Genomic DNA, 25,909 nt, shown 5'->3' on the forward strand with positions numbered 1-25,909 from the left:
GGGGACCCTGAGCTTCCTTCCTCTCCCTAGGAAGGAGGTGGGAGGGACACGGGAGGGTGTGAGGGGATGGGTGGGGGTGGGCGTGAAACAAATCCTGAAAGAAGCTGAAAAGAGACACAGAAGTGGACTATGATGGGCAGGAAAGGGAAGGTACTGGAGGAAGAATCCCATCCATTCCATTGACTTTGACTGATAAACCTTTTATCATTTGTTTCATGTTTTAGCTGTCTTTTGGGAACACATTGCTAGATTTTTTCTTTAATCCAGTCTGACAATATTAGTTTTTTAACTGAAGAAAATTAATTTATGTTGTTGTATTATTTTACATTGTTAATTATTGCTATATTTGCTGTTTTTGCTCTCGTTTTGTGCTATTTGACATATTTATCTCTTTTTTATCCTTCTTGATTTCTTTTGGATTAAGGTTTTTCTCTTCTAAATCCATATGCTAATTCCTCTACTGTGTTGGAATGTTGTGATTGTGGTTCAAACTTCTCAGCAATTATTATAGTTTAGACACTCTTCTAAATCTAAATGGCTTTATGTAAATTCAAGTGGTACAACAACCGTATAAATTACATATTCTTTATTTCCATATCTCTGATTTAAAAAACAAATAAAACCTAGGCGCAGAAAAGTTTTTTCCCCTAAGTTACATAGTAGTAAATGTCAGGGCTGATATTTGAATCCTGAAATTCTGGCTCTAGAGTCTAACTCTCTAATATATATGTGTCCTATCATATATTTTATTTTTATTCTTTTACTACTTAAATAGCTTAGAAGAAGTCAAACATTCAAAATCCTTTCTCATGTCTTGAAGGAATTCAACATGGTATGTATACACACACACACACACACACACACACACACACACACATACATATATTGGTTTTTTCTTTGGCAGAGAAAGAGTGCACATGCACATGAGTAGGGGAGGGGTAGAGAGAGGTGGGAAGAGAGAGAATCCTAAGCAGGCTCCAAGCTGTCAGCTCAGAGCCCAATTCAGGGCTCAATCTCATGAGCCATGAGATCATGACCTGAGCCAAAATCAAGAGTTGGATGCTTAACCTAGTGAGCCACCCAGGCACCCCTCAACAGCTTTAAATATTAATATTGTCAAGCGTTTTTTAACCCCACAAATTACAATGTTTACAAAAAGTCTTTGCTTAAATTTGCCCAATATAAGTGATCAGTTTCTATGTTCACTATTCCTTCCTTGCATCTCTACTCTCTCTTATAAGGTTATTTTTTTTATCCAAGGGCATCTTTTATCCAGGAGCATTTCCAAAAGCTTTAATAAGTTTTTTTTTTTTCTAAAATTCTCTTATTTGGGTTTCATTCTTAATAGTTTTGATAGGTATTTAATTTTACATTGACATGTATTTTCTTAGCCCTTTGAAGACATTCCTTGTTTTCAGATTTCCTCTGGAAAGCCATAGAATTCTCTAAAATGTCTAGTGTTTGATGGGGTACTTGGGTGGCTCAGTCAGTTAAGCATCTGACGTTTGATATCAGCTCAGGTCATCATCTCATGAGATCAAGCCCCACATTGGACTCTGTAGGAAATAAGCTTAGGAATTCCCCAGGCTTACACCAATGGGTTAACAAGGCATAAAGAAGTACAAAACCGTAAGATGCTCTCACCCAAGTTTGGGTAAACAAGATTAGCACCCCAGAAGAGGGAGGTGCAAAGGCTCTGCACCCTCCAGAATAGAGAGGGAGGAGCAAAGGCTCCAGAATAGAGAGGGGCACAAAGGCACCCAATACAAAGGTATATGAGGTAAGCAAGATTAGGCGTTCAGGGTGGAAGTGCCCCCCAATTTAGTACTTTAGCAGAAAGCTGCTTTCACAGAAGGGAAAGACCAAGTCAGGCAAACAGATAAATTGGACTATAGACCACTGCACTGCAGGCGAAGTAGCCCAGAATGGAGATGGTTAACAAAAGAAAAGGTGCCTTGTTAACCCTGAGATTATTTCCCCCATCTGTCTTATCCCCTTGGCTAGCTAAGATAAACAGACATGGCACCTCCTATCTGCTGTTAACAACCATCTGCCCATCTGCTCGGTGCCAGGATTTTGTTTTATATTGACCCAAACCCAAACCCCTTATATCTTCAAAACCCCCTTTTCCCTCACATCCGCAAGTTAATGTTCCCAGTTTCTTTGTCTCTTTGTACATGCCCATCACGTTTATAATCCTTCTGATCTTAATAAACAGGGCAAGGACCCTTATTCAGGGCTCTTGTCTTTTCCTGGACATTAGCCATCTCTTGTTTTTCATCCTCTATCCTGCTCTTTTGCTGGCCCAAAGAGAACTTTAGAGTTAGAGTCCTACAACAGGGCTCTAAGCTGACAGCGCAGAGCCTGCTTGGGATTCTCTCTCTCTCTCTCTCTCTCTCTCTCTCTCTCTGCCCCTCCACCATTCATGCTCTGTCTCTCAAAAATAAACATTTAAAAATAAACAAATAAATATCTACTTTTTTGAGCATAACCATGATACCAAAAACAGACAGTACAAAAAAGAAAACTATAGGCCAATATCCCTGATGAACATATATGTAAAAATCTTCAACAAAGTAATTAGCAAACCACATTCAATAATACATTAAAAAGCTCGTTCACTATGATAAAGTAGAATTTATTCAGGGGATGCAAGAATGGTTCAATACTTGCAAATCAATCAACACGATACACTACATTAATAAAGATAAAGGATAAAAATCATATGATCATCTCAATATATGCAGAAAGAGCACTTGTCAAAATTCAACATCTGTTCATGATAAAAACTCTTAAAGTGGATTTAGAGGGAATATACTCAACATAATAAAGACCATTTATGGCAAATCCACAGGTAACATCATCCTTAATGCTGAAAAATGGAGAACTTTTCCTTTAAGATCAGGAATAAGACAAGAATGTCCACCCTCACCACTTTTATTCAACATAGTACTGGAAGTCTTAGCCACAGTAATAAGACAAGAAAAAGAAAGAAAAGACATCCAGACTAGTAAGGAAGAAGTTAATCTGTCACTTTTTGCTGATGACATAATATCATACATGGAAAATCCTGAAGATTCCACCAAAGTCTGTTAGAATAAGTGAACTTAGTAAAGTTGTAGGATACAAAATTAACACAGAAATCTGTTGCATTTCTATATACCAATAAAAGAATAGCAGAAAGTGAAATTCAGAAAACAATTCCATTTAAAATTGCACCAAATAGAAGGAAATACCTGGGAATAAATTTGCCCAAAGAGGCAAAAGATCTATACTCTGAAAACCCTAAGACACTGAAAAAGAAAACTGAAGATGATACAAACAAATGGAAAGATATTCCATACTCATGGATTGGAAGAACAAACATTGTTAAAATATCCATACTACTGAAAGCAATTACATTCAATGTAATTCTTATCAATATCAACAGCATTTTTCACTAAACCAGAACAAATACTAAAATTTGTATGGAACAACAGAAGACCACAAATAGCCAAAGCAATCTTGAGAAAGAACAAAAAAACTACAGATATCAAAATCCCACATTTCAAGGAATACTACAGACCCGTTATAATCAAAATAGACACCTAGATCAATGGAACAAAACAGAGTCCAGAAATAACACCACACATATATGGTCATGTAATTTATGACAAAAGAGGCAAGAACACACAATGGGGAAAAGATAGTCTCTTCAATAAATGGTGCTGGGAAAACTGGACCGCTACATGCAAAAGAATGAAACTAGACCACTTTCTTACACTTTACACAAATATTAACTCAAAATAGATTAAATGCCTAAATGTGAGGCCTGAAACCTATAAGTACTAGAAGAAAACACAGGTAAGTAGTCTCTTTGACATCAATCTTAGAAACATGTTTCTAGATATGTCTTCTTAAGCAAGGGAAACAAAAGCAGAAATAAACTATTGGGAGAATACAGAAATAAAATGCTTTTGGGTGCCTGGGTTGCTCAGTTGGTTAAGCATCCAACTCTTGATTTCGGTTCAAGTAATGATCACACAGTTCATGAGATCAAGCCCCACATCAGGCTCTATTCTGATAGCACGGGGCCTGCTTGGGATGTTCACTCTCTCTCTCTCTCTCTCTCAAAATAAATAAACATTTTTTTAAAAAACTTTTGCACAGTGAAGAAAACCATCAACAGAATTGAAAGACAACCTACTGAATGGGAGAAGATATTTGCAAATGATAGATCCTATAAGGAGTTAATATCCAAAATATATATTTAAAAAAAACTTCTACAACACACACACACACACAACACACACACACCAAATAATCCAATTTTAAAATGGGCAGAGGACCTGAACAGGTGTTTTTCCAAAAAAGACATACAGATGGCCAACAGACACCTGAAAGCATGCTCAAATCACTAATCATCAGGGAAATGCAAATCAAACCCACCATGAGATATCACCTTACACCTGTCAGAATGGCTAGTATCAAAAAGACAAAAAATAACAAGTCTGGCAAGAATGTGGAGGAAAATAAACCCTTGAACACTGTTGGTGGGGATGTAAACTGGTGCAGCCATTATGGAAAACATTATGGACATTCCTCAAAAAATTAAAAATAAGAATATCATATGATCCAATAATTCTTCCTTTGGGTATTTATCCAAAGAAAATGCAAACACTAATTCAAAAACATATATGTGGTCCTATGCTTATTGCAGCATTATGTACAATAGCCAAGATATGGAAGCAATCTAAGTGTCCAATGATAGATGAATGGATAAAGAAGTGGTATATATATGCAATGGAAATATATAAAGAAGTGGTATAAATATGCAATTTTATAGATAGATGAATGGATAAAGAAGTGGTATATATATGCAATTTTATAGATAGATGAATGGATAAAGAAGTGGTATATATATGCAATGGAATATTACTCAGCCATAAAAAAGAATGAGATCTTGCCATTTGTAACAACATGGATGGACCTAGAGGGTATTATACTAAGTGAAATAAGTCAGACGGAGAAAGACAACTACCATGTAATTTCACTTATGTGTGGAATAAAACAAAACAAAGAAAGACTTAAATACAAAGAACAAACCAGTGGTTGCTAGAGAGGATATGGGAAAGGAATGGGTAAAACAAATAAAGGGGATTAAGAGGCACAAACTTCCTGTTATAGAATAAATTAAGTCATGAAGATGCAAAGTATAGCATAGGGAATATAGTCAATAATATCATAATAACATTGTATGGTAACAGATAGTGCCATCTGTTTTGTGAGTCATGTATAGAAATGTTGAATCAATATGTTGTACATCTGAAGCTAATATAACAATGTATGCAACAATATAACAATATATGTTAATTAAACTCAAAAATTTTTAAAGCAGAAACAGACCCATAAATACAGAGAACGAACTGGTGGTTTTCAGAGGGGAAGGGAGTGGGGGCATGGGCAAAATGGGTGAAGGGGATTGAGAGGTATAGACTCCCATTCATTCCAATTATCGAATGAGTACGTCATGGGGATGAAATGTTCGGCAGAGGGAATATAGTGAATGGTATTGTAATAGCATTGTATACTGACGGATGGTAGCTACAATTTGTGGTGAACTATATAACATACAGTTGTCAAATCACTACGTTGTACACCTGAAACCAATATAGCATTGTGTGTCAACCAAACTTCAAGAAAAATAAAATGTCTAGGATTTGTTTCCTGGCCTATGCATGGCCTACAATAATAAAGCTCAATTTCTTCCTTCTTTCCTCTTCCTTCCCTCTTCTCTCTTTTCTTCCTTTTTCCTTTCTTAATTTCTTCTATAATAACTCAGTTCACTAGATGGAGTGGAGCAAGGCAGTTGTCTGTACAGGGGTTCAGAGGATACTAGAGTCTGGGGTTGGGGGAGAAGGGCTTTCAAGCAACAGTAGGGGTGGTAGTAGCAGCCTCCTACAAAGCCCAAGCAGAGTGGAGAGGACATATACATAAGTACTTATCCAATAATAATACATTGGGGATAATGGGGATCAGTTCTCACTGTCAGATAGGAGTTACAAATACAGAAAGGGAGAAAAGTAGAAATAACTCTAGGATTTTGAATTGGAATTGGTTGTATCTGTGTGAACTCTTAACACAGAGGAAAGAGTTATGGTGATACAGATGTGTGTGTGTGTGTGTGTGTGTGTGTGTGTGTGTGTGTGTGTGTGTGAATTCCCCAGCTTCATCCACAGAAAGCAAAGAGAGCCTGAAACAATGACATCCCACTAGCAATGAGAACAACTAGCACTCATATCATGGTTTCTTAATACCATTCTCCATTAAAAGGAACCAAGTCTCCTTAAAGAAATGGCTGGTTTCAGAGCTAAGGCAGGAAAAATACAAGAGTTGCCTGGAACATACCTTGTTATGACAGCAAGAAAGTTTTCAAAGAATGATAGGAGTATGCCAAAAGGACAGAGAAAACAAACCAAGGGAGTTTAAAGAGACCTAAAGAGACCTAAATGTTACATGGATGGGATCACAACTAAATGTAATGTGGATGGGATCTTGGAAGAGAAAAAGGATGTTAGGGTTAAACCAGTGCAATGTGAGTAAAGTATGAAGTTTAGTTAACGGTAAAGTACCAATGTTGGTTCCTTAGTTATGACTAAAGTATCATAGAAATAGAAGATGTTAACAAAGGGGGAACTAGGTTAGGAATATGCAAGGAACTCTGTAGAACCATTCTAAGATCCGTAAAAGCATAGAAGCCAGTTTTAAGGGCTCCCATTGGTCATGATTTTATCAATGCACTGAATAAAATAGATACCCTTAAGTCTATGCTGATACACTAAATAGAAGCAAACACTTTGCCTTACAGTAGAATGCCAACTAATAATGTAACAGGAATGGTAGAATTTAAAAAGCCCTGTATTTAGCAATCATTATCATAATTATTCATTTAGCAAAAAAATATCAATAGATGCTAGAACTAGTGGGTGAAAGTTGATAAGGAATGGGATATTTATTTACATTCCAAATTACCTACCACAAAAAAACCAATTTGTTAAAAAAGAGAGTGCTAAACTTGGCAGGCATCCCTTAATCAAATGAACAAAATTAACATGACTAGTAATGGAACAAATTGAATTGTGTACCACCTCATAGGAGGATTGCAAGGAACATAGCATCCCACCTGTGATATTCCTGACAAAAAATATGTTAATGGAATTTTATGATGAGGAAAAATCTGACAAATCCAAATGGAAGGACTGAAATCAAAGGTGTCAGCCATGGAAGTCAAGTAAATGCTGAAGACTGTTCCAGGTTGAAGGATATTAAAGAGATAATGGCAACTAATTGTAACACATTATTATAGATTTGGATCCTTTTGCTTAGAAGGACATCATTGGGACAACTGGAAAAATCTGAATTGAGTCTTTTAATTGTATAGTAACAATGAATCAATATTAATTTTCTGATTTTGGTGATTATATTGTGGTTTTATGGGAGAATATCCTTATTCATAAGGTATCATATCCTAAAGTATTCAGAATTCATAAGGCATATGTCAGCAACTTGCTTGCTTTTAGTTCTGGCTGGGGGTAAGGAGGACAGGAGGATATATATTTTTTAATTTTTTAATGTTTATTTATTTTTGAGAGAGAGAGAGTGAGAGTGCAAGCAGGGGAGGGGAAGAGAGAGAGGGAGACACAAAATCTGAAACACATTCCAGGCTATGACCTGTTAGCACACAGCCAGACATGGGGTTCAAACTCACAAACTGTGAGATCATGATCTGAGCTAAAATCAGACACGTAACCAATTGAGCCACCCAGGCACCCCAGGATATTTTTTAACATTCTTGAATCTTCTCTGCAAGTTTGAAATAATTCCACATAAAAAAAAATATCTTAGGTATTATTTTAAAAGACTCAGATCACAGATCCTTGCTGCTTAGAATCTTGCTCTTTGTGTTTGCCTCTGGGGACTTATTTTACAGCTTTACATTTTTAAAAGGTTTTTAAAATATTTTTGCTAGCATTGTCATTTATTTTGTAGCTCCCTCCCCCCAAAATTTCAGGTTATGGCAGACTGGCAGTGTCCCCTGTGTTCCATTTTCCCCATATTTAGTACTAGCATTCCCTTACTTTTTCACTAGACATCACCACCAAGTTAGAGACTTCATTTCCCAAGTTCCCTTACAGCACGGTGGGGCCACGTGATTAAATTCTGGTCAATGGACCATGAACAGAAATAATGGTGCCACTTCCAATTTATACTCCTTTAAAAAATGCACACTTGTTCCCCTGCCCCTTTGTTCCTACTTGCTAATTGGGAAATGTTAAGAAATGGAGCAGTTGCCTTGACCCAGTGGAGGAAACCACAGGAGAACCTAGTAGAGCCACCTACTATCTTAAGACTACTTATCTCTAGACTGTTCCTTGAGAGAAAAATACACTTCTGTCTTGGTTAAGCCACTGTTATTTGATCTCTGCTAAAGCACTATCCTAACAAAATTTAAGTACAACCTGACTTGGTGGAAAGGCAAAAGAAGGAAGAATAAAGACTCAAAATCACAATAAAACACCTTTGGTGCTGGCCAAGATAGAGTAAGCTCACCACAGGATTTCTCTCTGATCCTAACTGAAGAGAATACAAATATCAACTATCTGAAGACACTGAAAAGTAAGCAATAGCAGAGAGATTGTGTAAGGGAGTCAAAACTTGAAGCATGACTGGCATAGTGATGAATTTACTGGTGAATTTATTCCTTCTCTTGCTTTGACCTAAGGGCAAATCTTTCTATCCAGAGAACCAGGAAAAAGGTCCCTTGTGAGCTTGACAATATGAAGAGAATGCCCTTTGTTCCTTTTTTTGTGCCTCCCTGGTGTGCCCCAAGGCCAGCAGCAGTCATGAAGCTGTGCAGGGGTGGCAGCAGCAGCAGTAGTGGTGGTGACATTGTAAACACCTAAGACCCGGAGAGACCCTGTCCTCGTGGCCAGAGAAACCAGGAAAACAGACCCCTGTGGTCAGAAGAATGGGAATAATATCTGTTATTTTATTCTGTCTTGTCCCTCACTGCTTTGCTCCAAGTTCAGCCCATTCATGTGGAACTTTGAGACATCACAACGAGCCAAAACTCTGGAAAAAAAAAAAATCATGGCTTTATAGCTAGAGGACTGGGAATAGGGGACTAAAGAATGAGGGAGAAATTCTAGTAAGAGAGCTGGAGAAAGTAATCTAATTCTATGTATGAGTCAATACAAATCTCAAGTTTACTCCCCAATTGCACATGTGAAAACACAACCTTTGAGAATTGAATTGACATCATAGCTATTATCTACAGAAAGAAAGAACTTATATTCTTGGGGCACCTGGGGGGTTCAGTCAGTTAAATGTCCAACTCTTGATTTTGGCTCAGGTCATGATCTCACAGTTTATGAGATCAAGCTCTTCATTGGGCTCTGTGGTGACAGCATAGGGTCTGCTTGGAAACTCTCTCTCCCTCTTTCTGCCCCTCCCCTGCTCATGCTTGCTCTCTTTCTCAAAATAAATAAACTTAAAAACATTTTTTTAATGTTTATTTATTTTGACAGAGAGAGAGAGAGAGAGAGACAGAGCATGAGCAGGGGAGGGACAGAGAGAGAAGGAGACACAGAATTGAAGCTGGCTCCAGGCTCTGAGCTGTCACTACAGAGCCCCACGCGGGTCTCAAACTCACAGACCAGGAGATCATGACCTGAGCCAAAGTCAGATGCTCAACCAACTGAGCCACCCAGGCGCCCCTAAATAAATTAACTTAAAAACAAAAAAGGAACTTGTATTCTGAACATCAAGATCTAGCTTGCTTTAAAAAAAAAAAATCAACATTTTCCAGATGATTGTAACAGGGCCCAGAGTTTCACAATATTCAAAATGCCCAAAGGAGAGGCGCCAACATGGCGGAGAAGTAAGGGGATCCGTACTTCCTGTGTCTCTCAAAGAAGGGCTGAAGCCAAAGGACTTTGAATCCCAAGAGTCTGGGAGGAAAAGAGACTGAGTCTACCAGTGAGAAACTGGGACAACCTGATGGGCTATAGGTGGGTGAATGCGAAGTGGGGGAGATAAAACGGGAAGTACAGGCACAGAGGGGAGGGATCCACTTCTGTGCAGAGACAAAGAAGAGAAAGCGCGGCTGGGGAAGCATAGGACTGTATCTGGACTAGAGAAAAAAACCTCAGACCAGAACGGAGAGAGATCCCATCTCTAACTCCAGGTTAGAGGATCTCTAACTGCAGATCCCATCTTCCGACTGGGGCTGGCTGCCCTGTTGGTGCATCCAGGGAGGAGGGGAGCCACCTTCAGTTGGGTGGTAGATCAGGGGCACAGTCTGAAGCAGCAGAAACAGGTCCCCTCCCCTGAAGTGCTGCAGCACAGGGCAAAACCAGCCAGGACCGCATATCGGGAGGTGCTTCCCCAGTACCGGGGAGCATGAAGTGGGAGTTTAATTCCCAGCCACGCACCGGGGCAAAGGAGTTGGCTGACCAAGACAGACAGCCTCCTCTGCATCCACGGCACAGTGAGGATGGCTCCAAAGGAGTGATTTGGGACACCCGGTTGTGGAGGAAAGAGTGGGGTGTTGCATTTTTCTTGCCGCCACCACCAAGGCAGGGCCTTAGGGATTGGTAAGCAAGGCCCACGGTGGAGGCTGGACCAGCCTACACCCCTCTGCACTGGGTAACTGCATAATCTACCGGAGCAGGATAGACACTATGGACCCAGACGCCCCCCTCCTCCCCCCAGACCAGCACTGCTGCATTGCCTGGATTAATTCTAGGACAATTCTTGCTATATAGATATATTCTCCCTTCCATTTCTCTTTCCTATCTCTTCCCTCCTGTAGGCTGGTTACTCTGGTTATTGGTTTGTTTAAACAGACATATTTAATCCATTCTCTTGATACATGTTCTACACCTCCTTCTTTACATTCCTTTCTCTCTCTCTGGAATAATCAAGCCATATAGTTTCACTGTCTGGGCAACTTTAACTTCATTTCCTTTTCCCCTTTCTCTCTCTCTGGATTAAGCCTTTTAGTCTCTCTGCCTGGTCAATGTTTATTTTTTCTTTTTCCCCACCCCTGTCATTTCTCTGTTTATATGTGCTCTTCTATCAGCACCGCCTCCACCCTGTTCTTTACTTGTAGCTGGTGTTTCTGGGTTTTTTGCTTTTGGATTGTTTTTAGTTTTTGTTTGTTTGTTTGTTTGTTTGTTTTATTTGTTTGTGTGTTGGCATGTTTTTATTCCTATTTGTCTGTCTGCTTCTTTTCCTTTCCAGGGCTACTTCAAGGAACAAATCAAAGCAAACCTGGTAGAGTGTCCAAAAAATTACTATGAGTAGGGAAATAAAATAACCAAAGTCACAACAACAGAGAGCAAGTAACACTCTCCAAAAAACACCTCCTGAAGGGCCAGGCCCTGGACAGTGTATTTTTTAATTTTTTTAAATGTTTTTATTTATTTTTGAGACAGAGAGAGACAGAACATGAGCAGAGGAGGGGCAGAGAGAGAGGGAGACACAGAATCCGAAGGAGGCTCCGGGCTCTGAGCTGTCAGCACAGAGCCTGACACAGGGCTCGAACTCACAGACCATGATATCATAACCTGAGCCAAAGTCAGAAGCTCAACCGACTGAGCCACCCAGGCACCTTGACCCCTGTTTAATATAGCAGTGCTCGCAGGTGCAGAGCACATAACAAGCTTGTAAAACTCATAAGGGACAGAAAACTAGCCAAAATGATGAAACAGCAGAATTCTCCTAATAGAATTCCAGGAAAAAGTCACAACCAAAGAATTGATAAAAACAGATATAAGCAACATAAATGAACAAGAATTTAGCATAATAGTCATAAAATTAATTACTTGGCTTGAAAAAAGCATAGAAGACAGCAGAGAATCTACTGCTACAGAGATCAAGGGACTAGAAAATAGTCATGATGAATTAAAAAAATGCTATAAATGAGGTGCAAAATAAAATAGAGGTGGCCATAGTGCGGATGGGAGAGGCAGAGGGAAGAATAGGTGAATTTGAAGATAAAATTATGGAAAAAGAGGAAGTTGAGAAAAAGAGATTTAAAAAATCCAAGATCATGAGGGGAGAATTAGAGAACTAAGTGATTCAATCAAATGGAACAATATCCGTATCACAGGAATTCCAGAAGAAGAAAAGAGAGAGAAAGGGGCTGAAGGTGTACTTGAACTAATCACGGCTGAGAACTTCCCTGATCTGGAAAACAGGCATTGAAATCCAAAAGGCACAGAGAACTCCCTTCAGACATAACTTGAATCGATCTTCTGCATGAGATATCATAGTGAAACTGGCAAACTACAAGGATAAAAAGAGAATTCTGAAAGCAGCTAGGGATAAACGGGCCTTAACATGCAAAGGTAGACACATAAGGGTAGTAGCAGACCTATCTACTGAAACTTGGCAGGCCAGAAAGGAATGACAGGAAATCTTCAATGTGATTAATAGGAAAAATATGCAGCCAAGAATCCTTTATCCAGCAAGTCTGTCATTCAGAATAGAAGGAGAGATAAAGCTTTTCCCAAACAAAAACTGAAGGAATTCATCACCACTAAACCAGGCTTACAAGAGATCCTAAGGGGGACTCTGTGAATGAAATGTTGCAAGGACCACAAAGTACCAGAGACATCACTACAAGCATGAGACCTGCAGACATCACAATGACTCTAAACCCAGATTTTTCAATAATAACACTGAATGTAAATGGACTAAATGCTCCAATTAAAAGACATAGAGTATCAGAATGCATAAAAAAAAGACCCATCTATTTTCTTTCTATAGGAGACTCATTTTAGACCTGAGGACACCTTCAGATTGAAAGTGAGGGGACAGAGAACTATCTATCATGCTACTGGAAGTCAAAAAGAAAGCTGAGGTAGCCATACTTATATCAAACAAACTAGACTTTAAATTAAAGGTTGTAACAAGAGATGAAGAAAGGCATTATATAATAATTACAGGGTCTATCCATCAGGAAGAACTAACAATTATAAATGTCTATGCACCGAATTCAGATGCACTCAAATATATAAAACAATTAATCACAAACATAAACAATTTTATTGATAAGAATGTGTTAGATGCAGGGGACTTTAATACTCCACTTACAACAATAGACAGATCATCTAGACAGAGAATCAGTAATGAAACAATGGCCCTCAACAATACATTGGACCAGATGGACTTGACAGATATATTTAGAACTCTACATCCTAAAGCAGCAGAATATACTTTCTTCTTGAGTGCACATGGAACATTCTTCAAGACAGATCACATACTGGGCCACAAAACAACCCTCAATAAACACAAAAGAATTGAGATCATACCATGCACACTTTCAGATCACAATGCTATGAAACTTGAAATCAACCACAGGAAAAAATCTGGAAAACCTCGAAAAGCATGGAGGTCAAAGAACATCCTACTAAAGAATGAATGGGTCGGGGCGCCTGGGTGGCGCAGTCGGTTAAGCGTCCGACTTCAGCCAGGTCACGATCTCGCGGTCCGTGAGTTCGAGCCCCGCGTCGGGCTCTGGGCTGATGGCTCAGAGCCTGGAGCCTGTTTCTGATTCTGTGTCTCCCTCTCTCTCTGCCCCTCCCCCGTTCATGCTCTGTCTCTCTCTGTCCCAAAAATAAATAAACGTTGAAAAAAAAAAATTAAAAAAAAAAAAAAGAATGAATGGGTCAACCCGGCAATTAGAGAAGAAATTTAAAAATATGTGGAAACAAATGAAAATGAAAATACAACAATCCAAACCCTTTGGAATGCAGAAAAGACAGTCCTAAGAGGAAAATACATTGCAATCCAAGCATATCTCAAGAAACAAGAAAAATCCCAAATATAAAATCTAACAGCACACCTAAAGGAACCAGAAGCAGAACAGCAAAGAAACCCCAAACCCAGCCGAAGAGGAGAAATAATAAAGATCAGAGCAGAAATAAACAATATAAAATCCAAAAAAAATAAAATTTTGATAAACCTCTAGCCAGGCTTCTCAAAAAGACAGAGGACCCAAATTGATAAAATCATGAATACAAATGGATTTATTACAGTCAATCCCTCAGAAATACAAGCAATCATTAGGGAATACTATGAAAAATTATATGCCAACAAACTGAACAACCTGGAAGAAATGGACAAATTCCTAAATACCCACAAACTTCCAAAACTCAAATGGGAAGAAATATAAAATTTGAACAGACCCATAACTAGTGAAGAAATTGAATCAGTTATCAAAAATCTCCCAGCAAATGAGTCCTGGACCAGATGGCTTCCCTGGGGAATTCTACCAGACCTTTAAAGCAGAGTTAATACCTATTATTCTCAAGCTGTTCTAAAAAATAGAAATGGAAGGAAAACGTCTGGACTCATTCTATGAAGCCAGCATTACTTTGATTCCCAAACCAGACAGAGACCCAGCAAAAAAAGAGAACTACAGACCAATATCCCTGATGAATATGGATGCAAAAATTCTCAACAAGATACTAGCAAATAGAATTCAACAGCATATATGTAAAAAGAATTATTCACCATGATCAAGTGGGATTCATTCCTGGGATGCAGGGCTGGTTCAATATTCGCAAATCAATCAATGTGATGCACCACATTCATAAAAAAAAAAAAGAACCATATGATCATGTCAATAGATGTGGAAAAAGCATATGACAAAATACAGTATCTTTTCTTAATAAAAACCCTCAAGAAAGTCAGAACAGAAGGAACATGCTTAAACATCATAAAAGCCATTTATGAAAAGCCCACAGCTAATATCATCCTCAGTGGGGAAAAACTGAGAGCTTTCCCCCTGAGATCAGGAACATGACAGGGATGTCCACTCTCCAGCTACTGTTTAACAGTGTTGGAAATCGTAGCATCGGCAATCAGACAATTAAAATGAAATAAAATACATCCAAATTGGCAAAGATGAAGTCAAACTTTCACTTTTTGCAGATGACGTGATACTATAAATGGAAAACCCAACAGACTCCACCAAAAGTCTGCTAGAACTGATACATGAAATCAGCAAAGTTGCAGGGTACAAAATCAATGTACAGAAATCGGTTGCATTTTTATACACCAATAATGAAGCAACAGAAAGAGAAATAAAGAAACTGGTCCCATTCACAATTGCACCAAGAACCATAAAATAGCTAGGAATAAACCTAACCAAAGATGTAAAAGATCTATATGCTGAAAACTATAGAAAGCTTCTGAAAGAAATTGAAGAAGACACAAAAAAATGGAAAAACATCCCATGCTCATGGATTGGAAGAATAAATATTGTTAAAATGTCAATACTACCCAAAGCAATCTACACATTCAATGCAATCCCAATCAAAATTGCACCAGCATTCTTCTCCAAGCTAGAACAAACAATCCTAAAATTTGTATGGAACCTCAAAAGATCCTGAATAGCCAGAATAGAATTGAAAAAGAAAACCAGGGGCGCCTGGGTGGCGCAGTCGGTTAAGCGTCCGACTTCAGCCAGGTCACGATCTCGCGGTCCGCGAGTTTGAGCCCCGCGTCAGGCTCTGGGCTGATGGCTCAGAGCCTGGAGCCTGTTTCCGATTCTGTGTCTCCCTCTCTCTCTGCCCCTCCCCCGTTCATGTTCTGTCTCTCTCTGTCCCAAAAATAAATAAACGTTGAAAAAAAAATTTTTTTTCAAAAAGAAAAAGAAAACCAAAGCGTGAGGCATCACAATCCCAGACTTTACCTCTACTACAAAACTATTATCATCAAGACAGCATGGTATTGGCACAAAAACAGACACATAGACCAATAGAATAGAATAGAGAACCCAGAATTGGACCCACAAATGTATGGCCAACTAATCTTTGACAAAGCAGGAAAGAGTATCCAATGGAAAAGACTGTCTCTTTAGCAAATGGTGGTGGGAGAACTGGACAGCAACATGCAGAAGAATGAAACTAGACCACTTTCTTACGACATACACAAAAATGAAATCAAAATGGATAAAGAACCTGAATGTGAGACAGATAATGTGTGAAGATAAAAGGCTTCTGCACTGCAATGGAAACAATCAACAAAACTAAAAGGCAACTGACTGAATGGGAAAAGATATTTGCAAATGACATATAGGATAAAGGGCTAGTAACCAAAACCTATAAAGAACTCATCAAACTCAACACCTGAAAACCAAATAATCCAGTGAAGAAATGGGCAGAAGACATGAGTAGACACTTTTCTAAAGAAGACATCCAGATGGCCAACAGACACATGAAAAGATGCTCAACGTCACTCCTCATCAGGGAAATACAAATCAAAACTGCAATGAGATACCACCTCATGCCAGTCAGAGTGGCTAAAATGAACAAATCAGGAGACTACAGATGCTGGCGAGGATGTGGAGAAACAGGAAGCCTCTTGCACTGTTGGTGGGAATGCAAACTGGTGCAGCTGCTCTGGAAAGCAGTGTGGAGTTTCCTCAAAAAATTAAAAATAGAACTACCCTATGACCCAGCAATAGCACTGCTTGGAATTTACCCAAGGGATACAGGAGTTATGATGCATAGGGGAACATGTACCCCAATGTTTATAGCAAGGCTTTCAACAATTGCCAAATTATGGAAAGAGCCTAAATGTCCATCAACTGACAAATGGATAAAGAAGATGTGGTTTATATATATAATGGAATACTACTTGGCAATGAGAAAGAATGAAATCTGGCCATTTGCAGCAACATGGATGGAACCGGAGGGTATGATCCTAAGTGAAATAAGTCAGTCAGAGAAAGACAGATACCATATGTTTTCACTCATGTGGATCTTGAGAAACTTAACAGAAGACCATGGTGGAGGGAAAGTAGAAAAAGAAAAAGTTACAGAGAGGGAGGGAGGCAAACCATAAGAGACTCTTAGATACTGAGAACAAGCTGAGGGTTGATGGGGGGTGGGGGAAAGGGTAAAAGTGGGTGATGGGCATTGAGGAGGGCACTTGTTGGGATGAGCACTGGGTATTGTATGGAGACCAGTTTGAAAATAAATTATATTTTTAAAAATGTCCAAGATACAATACAAAACTATTCAACATACCAAGAAAATGTAACTTATTTTCAAGGAAAAAGACAACAAATGCCAACCCAAGATCACCTCAATATTGAAATCCTCAGATAAAGTCCTTAAAGCAGATATTATAACCATAATCCATGAGGTAAAAGTAAAGATTATGAAATAAATGAAAAGATAGAAGTTCTCAGGAGAAACAGAAAATATTTTTTAAAAAAGGAAATTTTAGAACTGAAAAAAATATAATGCAAAATTCACTGTGGATTCAACAACACAACATAGATGATGAAGAAGAGAATCTGTGAATTTGAAGATAAATGAACAGAAATTATCCCATCTGAAAAATAGAGAAAAAAAATGGTAAAAATAATAATTAATAAAGCCTTCAAGACCTGTGGGGATATATCAAAGGTTTAAAATACATTTCATTGGACTCCCAAAGGAGAGGAGATAGGTACAGAACAAAAATGTGAATAATGGATAAACCCTTCCCAAATTTGTTAAAAGACAAACATTTAAAGATTTGAGAAATTCAGTAAACGAAGCATAATAAACTCAAACACACCAAAGATATATTATAATAAAATTCTAAAAATCAAAAATAAAGAAAAAATCTTGAAAGCAGCCAGAGAAAGACACATTACATAAAGGGAGAACAATGATTCAGAAGGCTGAATTTTTCATCAGAAATCATGGAACCAGAAACAATAGAATGAAGTCCATTCAAAATGCTATTTCCAGCAAAAATGCCCTTCAGGTACAATGGCAAAATAAAGACACTCTAGGATGAATGAAAAACAAAATATACACTGTTATACACTGAATTGTCACCCCTCCAAATTCATGTGTTCAAGTCCTAACATCCAGTGCTTCAGAATGTGACTAGACATAGGATCTTTAAAGAGGTTAAGTTAAATTAAGTTAAAATGAGGACAGTAGAGTGGGCCCTAATCCAGTAGAACTGATGTCCTTAATAAAGGAGGAAATTAGGACACAGACACAAACTCAAAGCAAGCAAAAGATAGAAAATAACAAAAAGTAGAAATCAATCACATTGAAAAAACACAAATTGAGAAAAACTAATGGAATCAAAAGCTGGTTCTTTGAAAGACCAATATATTTTTTAAAACTTCTAGCCAGACTGACCAAGAAAAAAAAGAAGACAAAAATTACTTATATTGAGAATTAAAGAGGGAATTTCACTACAAACACCACAGACATGAAAACAATAGGGAAAACTAACAATTGTATGCCCATAAATTCAACAATAGCTGAAAGTCCTTGATATGTCTTCCCAAAATTAAATTCATCATTTTAACCCTCCCAGCAAAGACGACTTCAGGCCTGGATGGTTTCATTACTCAATTCTCCAAGTATGTAAGAAAGGACACCAATTATATACAATATCTTCCAGAAAATAGAAGAAAAGGGAACACTTCTCAACTCATTTTATAAGGTCATCATTGCCCTGATATCAAAACTTAAGGAAAACTCTACAAAAAATAATGTTACAAAATATGATCAGAATATTACAAGAAACCCATAACAAGCCTTTAACACATGACTTGTGAAACATCCTTCTCCACATCCTATCCCGCTATAATCCTGCAAAACCAAACCTAACTAAACCCCCAAGAAAGCCTTCAGGTACATGTATGCAGCTAAGACCCAAGGGAAAAATGCCAGGAACTTCAAGTATCTTACTGTATATCCCCTGATGCAGGGCTTGATGCGTGGAGTGGAGCTTGGGCTGAATTTTAGATCCCATTCACCCTGTTGTAAGCTAAACAATGGTCCCCTCAAACGCCCATATCCTAATTCCTGGAACATGTGCATGTTATCTTCTATGACAATTAGGATTCTGCAAATGTAATTAAGGATCTTGAGAGGGGGGAGTTATTCTGTAGTATCAGGTGAGCCCTGAAGGTAATCACAACTGTGTTTTTTAGAGAGAGTCAGAGGGAGATTTGACTGGTGGAGAAGTGAAGGCAGTGTAACAGAAGCAGAAAGACATTTGCGGATGCTACACTGCTAGCTTGGAGGATGGAGGAAAGGCCATGAGTCAAGGAATGTAAAGATGGGCTCTAGAAGCTAGAAAGGGCAAGGAAAAGGATTGTTCTCTCAGAGCCTTCAAAGGAACCAGCTCTCCCAACACTTTGACTTTAGCCCAGTGAGACTGATTTCACACTTCTGACCTCCAGAGCTGTAAAAGAATACATTTATATTGTTGTGAGCAACTAGGTTTGTGATAATCTGTCACAGCAGCAATAGAAAACTGGAACTGGGAACCTTTGTACACAGCCCAATCTGCAGACCAAGATGGCCTGTGTGTAGTCCACTTCTTCCCCTTCTACACACAAACTAGTAAATTAAGACACAGGCTGCAACTGGTTAGCATTTCTTCTTTCTTTATAGTTCTAAGGCCTCCCCCAGCCTGCAGCCTAGGCAGTGGGGCATATATTTTCATTTGTTCTATCTCTGGCTTCTTTCTCTCTGATCCTCACATGTATTGGAAGTAAAGTTCTTTTGGCGGGGAGGAGGCATGAGGCAAACAGCTACCTGCTTTTCTTGGGATACCTCAGAAGAAGGACATCTGGTTATGACAAGATAGGACCTAAGCATTCCTCAGTCTCCTGGCTGAATGCTATTTTAACACCATCTTAACCACTAATGAATTCTAGCAAACTACACATTACTATAAGAGCACAGTAGAGAGAATTATATTAAAAGTGTGTTTGTCATATAGAAAACGATTTACATTAGTGGATTTTTAAATCACTTTTGTCTAATCAGAATTTTTACTGAAATAAAAAGGAAATTATCAGAATGCATTGCAGATGGATGGGGTAAGCAGAGCTCTATAAGACTTTTGTCTCAATTATATGTGTGAGCACAGGTTCTGTGTTACAATATGAAATATATATTTCTTTTAGTGAGTCTTGGAAGGGTTTGAAAAATAATGGAGCATGTGCTTTCTGATAGCTATCCCAACTTTCACCTCACTGTTCTTGTGAAAATCCAAAGAGAAAGACAAAAATAGACATAGTTCTCTAAAACTGAAAGGGCCTTTTCAAGAAGCAAAGTCCTTCACTTTACTCACTTCTGATAGCTTGAGCTCGTAATGATACTGAAGGAAAGCTATCCAGAGCAGGGGTGCTTAACTTGTGGTCCAGGTGGTCTAGGAAACCTCTGATTGCAAGCAAAATGTTGTACATGAAAAGGGACATATTTTTAGGAAAGGGTCCATATTTATCAAGGATACCCAAGAGAGTCTACAATTGTCCAAGACATTAAAAACCATTGAAACTGGGAAACTTTTGATAGGTTAAACCTTTTTTTAAAATTTTTTTTTTAATGTTTATTCATTCTCGAGAGACAGAGCACAAGCAGGAGAGGAGCAGAGAGAGAGGGAGTCACAGAATCTGAAGCAGGCTCCAGGCTCTGAGCTGTCAGCACAGAGCCCGATATGGGGTTCGAACCCATGAATCACAAGATCATGACCTGAGCTGAAGTCGGACGCTTAACTGACTAAGCCACCCAGGCCACCCATTGATAGGTTAAATCTTGTCTGGCAGTGCCATAATTCTGGGAATGACAGAACTTGATGATAGTAATTCAAATTGACTTAGGAAAAGACATTCTTACTGAGTCTGGCCTAATAACAGGGTTGGACTCATATAAGATTAGCAGTTTAGGTCAATTAAGAAGATATAAAATTATGAAGAATTTTTCTTAAAAAAAACTACATTCTCTATCATATGAAGTCATCTGTGTTAATTCCTGGCTGTAATAAAGTTTGAGTCTTAAAATAGCCGATACAGAAACATATTTGGTTTCATAACCTAACTCATATAACCACGTCTCCACCTTAGCCTTGATAGAACAGAAACACAGGGCCTTGACCTCTGTTGCCATGACCCCTTGTCACTCCTCACCTAGATATTTCCTATTTATCCTTACAAACTCATTTCAGGCCTCATCTTCTCCAAAAGCTTTCCCTCTCTGTGCCAGGCTAAACTGACTACAGGGGCTCCACCTTGTTCTTCCATAGCCTCCAATGCACAACACTAGTAGGTATTTACCCTGTTACAGGGAGATTCTCTAGTCAAATCTCACCTCTGCACTGCATAGTAAGTGCTCTGAAGGAAGACGGGGACTGATGAGCCTTAATCTCCAGGTCATCAAAAATTAGCTGGGTGTTTGGCACACAGTAAGAGTCAGTATCACTACCAATGGCAACAAACTATAAGTTCAGATCCTACAGTAAAAAAAACTGTCTATGAGGTTAAATCTTCTCACCTAAACCTACAAAATTGCCTGAAGTCTGTAACAAGGCAGTATATATACATATATATATATATATATATTTTTTAAACGTATTAATACAGCGGCACCTGGGTAGCTCAATGAGTTAAATGTCCAACTTTGGCTCAGGTCATGACCTCATGGTTCCTGAGCTCAAGCCGCACATTAGGCTTTCTGCTGTCAGCACAGAGCTGGTTTCAGATCCTCTGTCCACCTCTCTGCCCCTCCCCTGCTTGTGCATGCATGTGCTAAGATAATAAAATAATAAAATGTGTATATATATATACATATATACATATATATATATATATATATATATATATATATATAATACAACACTATTATAGTAATTTGTTACATACTAGAGACAAAAAAGTACTCCAAGGGTGTTGCAGGTATGGACTTCAGGTGGGTTAGAGTGTACTTTGGGAAAGCCTATCATTTTAAATATTGATTGGTGATGATTGGACGTGCATGGAATGATCTTTTGAGAAAACGCAAGTGGCAGTGTAGGAAGCTTTGGGGGAGAGGTTCCAGACAATTCCAGTCCCTAGGAAGCATACTGGCTTCCACAGAAAAAGATAACATTAGGGCCACCTGGGTGGTTCAGTCAGTTAAGCATCTGAATCTTGGTTTCAGTTCAGGTCATTATCTCGGTTGATGAGTTCAAGCCCTGCATTGGGTTCTGTGCCGACAGCACAGAGCATGCTTAAGATTCTCTCCCTCTCTCTCTTCCCCTCCCTGCTTGAGTGCTCCCTCTCTCTCAAAAATAAATTAAAGGAAAAGATAAAGATAAAATTAGCAACAAAATTTTCCTGATATTAATTTAAAAGGTACTTTCCCTTTAACCATTCAGGGCTCAAAACATTCTTATTTTGTATCCGTGGTAAAAACAATGTGTTGGATGTCTCCCCACATATACTTTTCCCCATTTTCTAAGAAAGATGAGGCAGACAGAAAGCAAATAGTCTAAGGGACTGTATTCCTAGCTTTTGTTTTTCAGATATGTAGACCCCACTCTGCTTTGTTCATTGGTTTGCCTGAGGTAGTAGGACAGGGGAGGGGGAGCAAGGGTAAAGGATGAAAGTGCATGAACAAAGTTTTTGGTTTAAAACACGCATACCTTAACTGGAAATCAGTCCTTTAGCAAAAAGATATTCCTCTTCCACGGCACATGCAGCTCAAGCACGGATGCAAGGGAAGCGAGGAGAGAAGGCGGCGGCACCTGGCAGGCCAGCCAGGCTCCTCCCACAGCACCCAAGTAGCCCAACAATAAACCTCTAACGGAATGCTTGACCAGAAGGGCACCAAGGCAATGATATCCCCGGAGGTCCCAACAAAGCTCCAGGTGTGTCTTCAGCTAGAAAGCTCAGAAAGCGTTGCTCTGATCACCTGTGGCAAATAACCTAATCTACCTCTAGAACGTTCGCGTATGCAGTTCTCCGGGGAGGGAGGTAAGATTTTACCATTATGCACAGTCAGTCACATAGAAAACATTTATTAGGACACTATTCATTATACATAGAAAAAAGGATAAAATTTTCCTGTCTTATCTATGCTGCTGGGTCAGCAGCAACCCTACGGCCAGAATGAGGCTGGGTCCCGGTCCCAGCCCCCATGGCGGCAGGGTTCTGTGGGGCGGGGGAGTTAGGTAGGGAAGGAGCCCCTGCCTATGTGAATTCAACAAGGGGTTAAAAAGCAGTCTACTCCTGAAAGGACCAAAACAACACAATAACTTTTTCCCTCCAAAGTAAAAATCAGTAGTTTCGCCATCATGCCTCCAACATTTAAAAGATAAAAATTTTCCGGAGGAAAACATAGATCCAAGCGGTGGGGTTTATGAAAAGAACCGCGAGCCAGGCAGATGCTGGTTGAATGGCCACACGTTGCTCCTGCCCTTATTGTTGGTGCTCCTCTGGCACTGCTTGCAGCGCAAATATCTCTCGCACTGGTCCAGGATAAAGAGCTTGTTTGCAGACCTGAGGAGAGGCAAGGACAGGCGGTCATTATTAGGGGCTCCCTGAGTCCGTGCTGGGGCCTAGCTTAGAAGCCGGTGCCGGAGAAGTGATGCAGCAGAGAAGGCACATACCTACCATCTAGGAGCTTAATGCCTGCCTGTGAGGGCCCACCTGCCATCTCTCCCGTCCACACGGCTTCCTGCAGCTCACCCCAGCTTGGCATGTTCTGCTGTTGGCATGTCTGCTATTTCCAGTAAATATAAGACTTGGTGCCTTCACAACCGTCTGACCCCAGGGCTTCTCCCCAGCCCCACCCACCTAAACCCTCAGAAAAAACATAACTTGCCCAAGACCACACAGCCAGCAAACAGGTGTCTTCAAAGCTTTGCCATGTGGATACACTTTTATCTGTCAGGCTCTCGGGGGAAAGACAGCATTGAGAGGGAGAGCAGGCCATTAAGCTGCTGGTTAAGTTAAGCCCCAGCAGACAGTTAAGAGTAGACTTATAAGGTAAGTCTAGGAGTCCAGAGCCCTCTGGATGGTTAAGGGTAGGAGAGGGGGTGGAGACAAAGAGTAGGAGGACAAAAGGGGCTCAAAGCAGAGATGAAGGGATGGCAGTAATTGATTTGCATGTCAACAATTTTTCTTGATTATGCAGGACAGTCCCTGGTGTGTTCCCCTACCCTACCAACATTTCTACACGATTGGAATTCTGTAAAAAGGAGCATCAAGGACAGCCTTACAAGGTAAAAGAACAAATAATGTTAGCAGTGTTCAGGGGGGACCTACCTGGCTTGGTTTGGTGTTGGGATGGAGTATCATGTGCTAACTGCATTCATGGGAAGTTTGTTTTTGCTTCTGCTTTGTTTTCTTTTTAACAGCAACCAATTCCTTCTTCCTAACCTGCTCCTGCTTGAGGCCCTGCCCACAACTTGGCTTCGGTCTTCAGGTAACAGGATTGCTCTGCCATGTCCCTGCTATGTCCCTGCCATATCCTGACACTCAAGGTTGTTTCCTATGTCTCCTCTATCCTTTATCACCACGTTGGCCAAGCAATCTTCTGAAATCCAGCAAAATCTCCCCAGCATTAATGTCACTGCCTTTTACCTGCTTTTCCCCAACATTAAGAAAATGCCTTGAGGGGCGCCTGAGTGGTTCAGTCAGGTAAGCATCCAACTTCAGCTCAGGCCATGATCTCATGGTTCATGAGTTTAAGCCCCACATTAGGCTCTGCACTGGCAGTGGGTTCTCTCTTTCTTCCTCCCTCTCTGCCGCTCCCCCAGTCATGCTCTCTCACTCTCTCACAGTAAACAAATAAATAAGCTTTAAAAAAAAAAAAAAAAGGAAAATGCCTTGAAATCCCAGTGCCCCTTTGTCTTCTCTAAACCAAACAACCCCACTTCTACTTTGGAACTTCATTGCTACATCATCCCTCTTAGTCCCATTGTAACAAAATATGGGTTCTACCCATTAGAAAGACAGGTAAGAGATGCCTTAAAAGAATATCTTGGAACAGAGTTACAGACCAAGATTTATTATGACAAATTTTAACTATGGTAAAAATTAGTTGATATGTGGGAATTTAAAATATTATTTTGGTATATTCAGGATTTAATAACATGTGACTACATAGGCTTGGTCTGTTCAAGTTTTAACATACTATGAAATCATACCTTACATTTGTAAAATATTTTCTTTTTTTTTTAAGTGTAATGTTTTTCCATCTCTTTATTTGATCACAAAATTCCTGTGTTAGCTATGTCAGGCAGGTGTTTACTTTCTTCCTCTTACAAATAAAAGACAAAAAGATTAGCTGCCTTTCCAAATTTAGTATTAATTCTCAAAGCCATGACTAGAGTCCTTGACTCTAGATTGTCAATCGGTAGCTGGGAAGAGGGGATATGGATATAATACATTTCAGGAACATGGTCTTGGGTTGGTTCTGTAACAGGCATTTCATTTTCCGAGTTGCCAATCTTACAACCCCTTGACTCTGCTCTTAAATGACCATTCTGTCAGACTTGGATGTGTCCAGATAGAAACTCCCTCTCCCTGTTTCCAGCTAGTTATTTCCAAGGAGAATTCCTACCCTCCCCCACCCCATGCTTCCCTACCCTCCACAATATGAAAATAAACTACCCTAAACAGAGGCAAAAATTAGGGCAAATATGGCAAGCATATAACATACATCACAGCATTCTCCAATCCGATATCCATAGCAGACATTTCGAATACATCACCACAGCATTTCCTACTGAACCCAGAATTCTTTTCTCCACCAGGTTCACTAGGTAGCCACTGCTAATCAATGGGAGTTGACACTGGAAACCTGTGTGCCATCCCAGGATTCCAGGAAAGTAAACAAGGAGTGGAGGGGGTTTCCCTGCAAAAAAACTTCTGGTTCCAATTGGGTATTACCGCTGGAAAGCCTTCTCCTCCATGTCTCGCCGTTTCTTCATTGCGGCGCTCCATTCCCAGTCCTTCAGCAAGCTCTCGTTCATTCTCTTCACCCGCTCCATCTCAGCCTTTCTGTCTGCCAGGTGTCTGGAGACAACAGCAGAGTCTGATTTTGTTCACAATCACAATACC

General features: G+C 39.5%; 1 protein-coding gene across 4 annotated transcripts in view; it reads right to left on the bottom strand.

Annotated features, from left to right (window-relative positions):
* Positions 1–22,844: 22,844 nt before the first annotated feature.
* CCDC81 (coiled-coil domain containing 81) overlaps positions 22,845–25,909 on the bottom strand; it is a 37,673-nt gene continuing 34,608 nt past the window's right edge. For all 4 annotated transcript variants that reach the window (XM_045483697.1, XM_045483700.1, XM_045483699.1 and 1 more), the window contains 2 exons: positions 25,739–25,864; positions 22,845–23,341 (listed from right to left, as the gene is read on the bottom strand). In XM_045483697.1, the coding sequence (XP_045339653.1) occupies positions 23,200–23,341; positions 25,739–25,864 (268 nt within the window). In that variant the 3' untranslated portion in view covers positions 22,845–23,199. The remainder of the gene's footprint in view (positions 23,342–25,738; positions 25,865–25,909) is intronic.

Source organism: Leopardus geoffroyi, chromosome D1 (genome assembly GCF_018350155.1).
Source record: "Leopardus geoffroyi isolate Oge1 chromosome D1, O.geoffroyi_Oge1_pat1.0, whole genome shotgun sequence".
Taxonomy (NCBI): Eukaryota; Metazoa; Chordata; class Mammalia; order Carnivora; family Felidae; genus Leopardus; species Leopardus geoffroyi.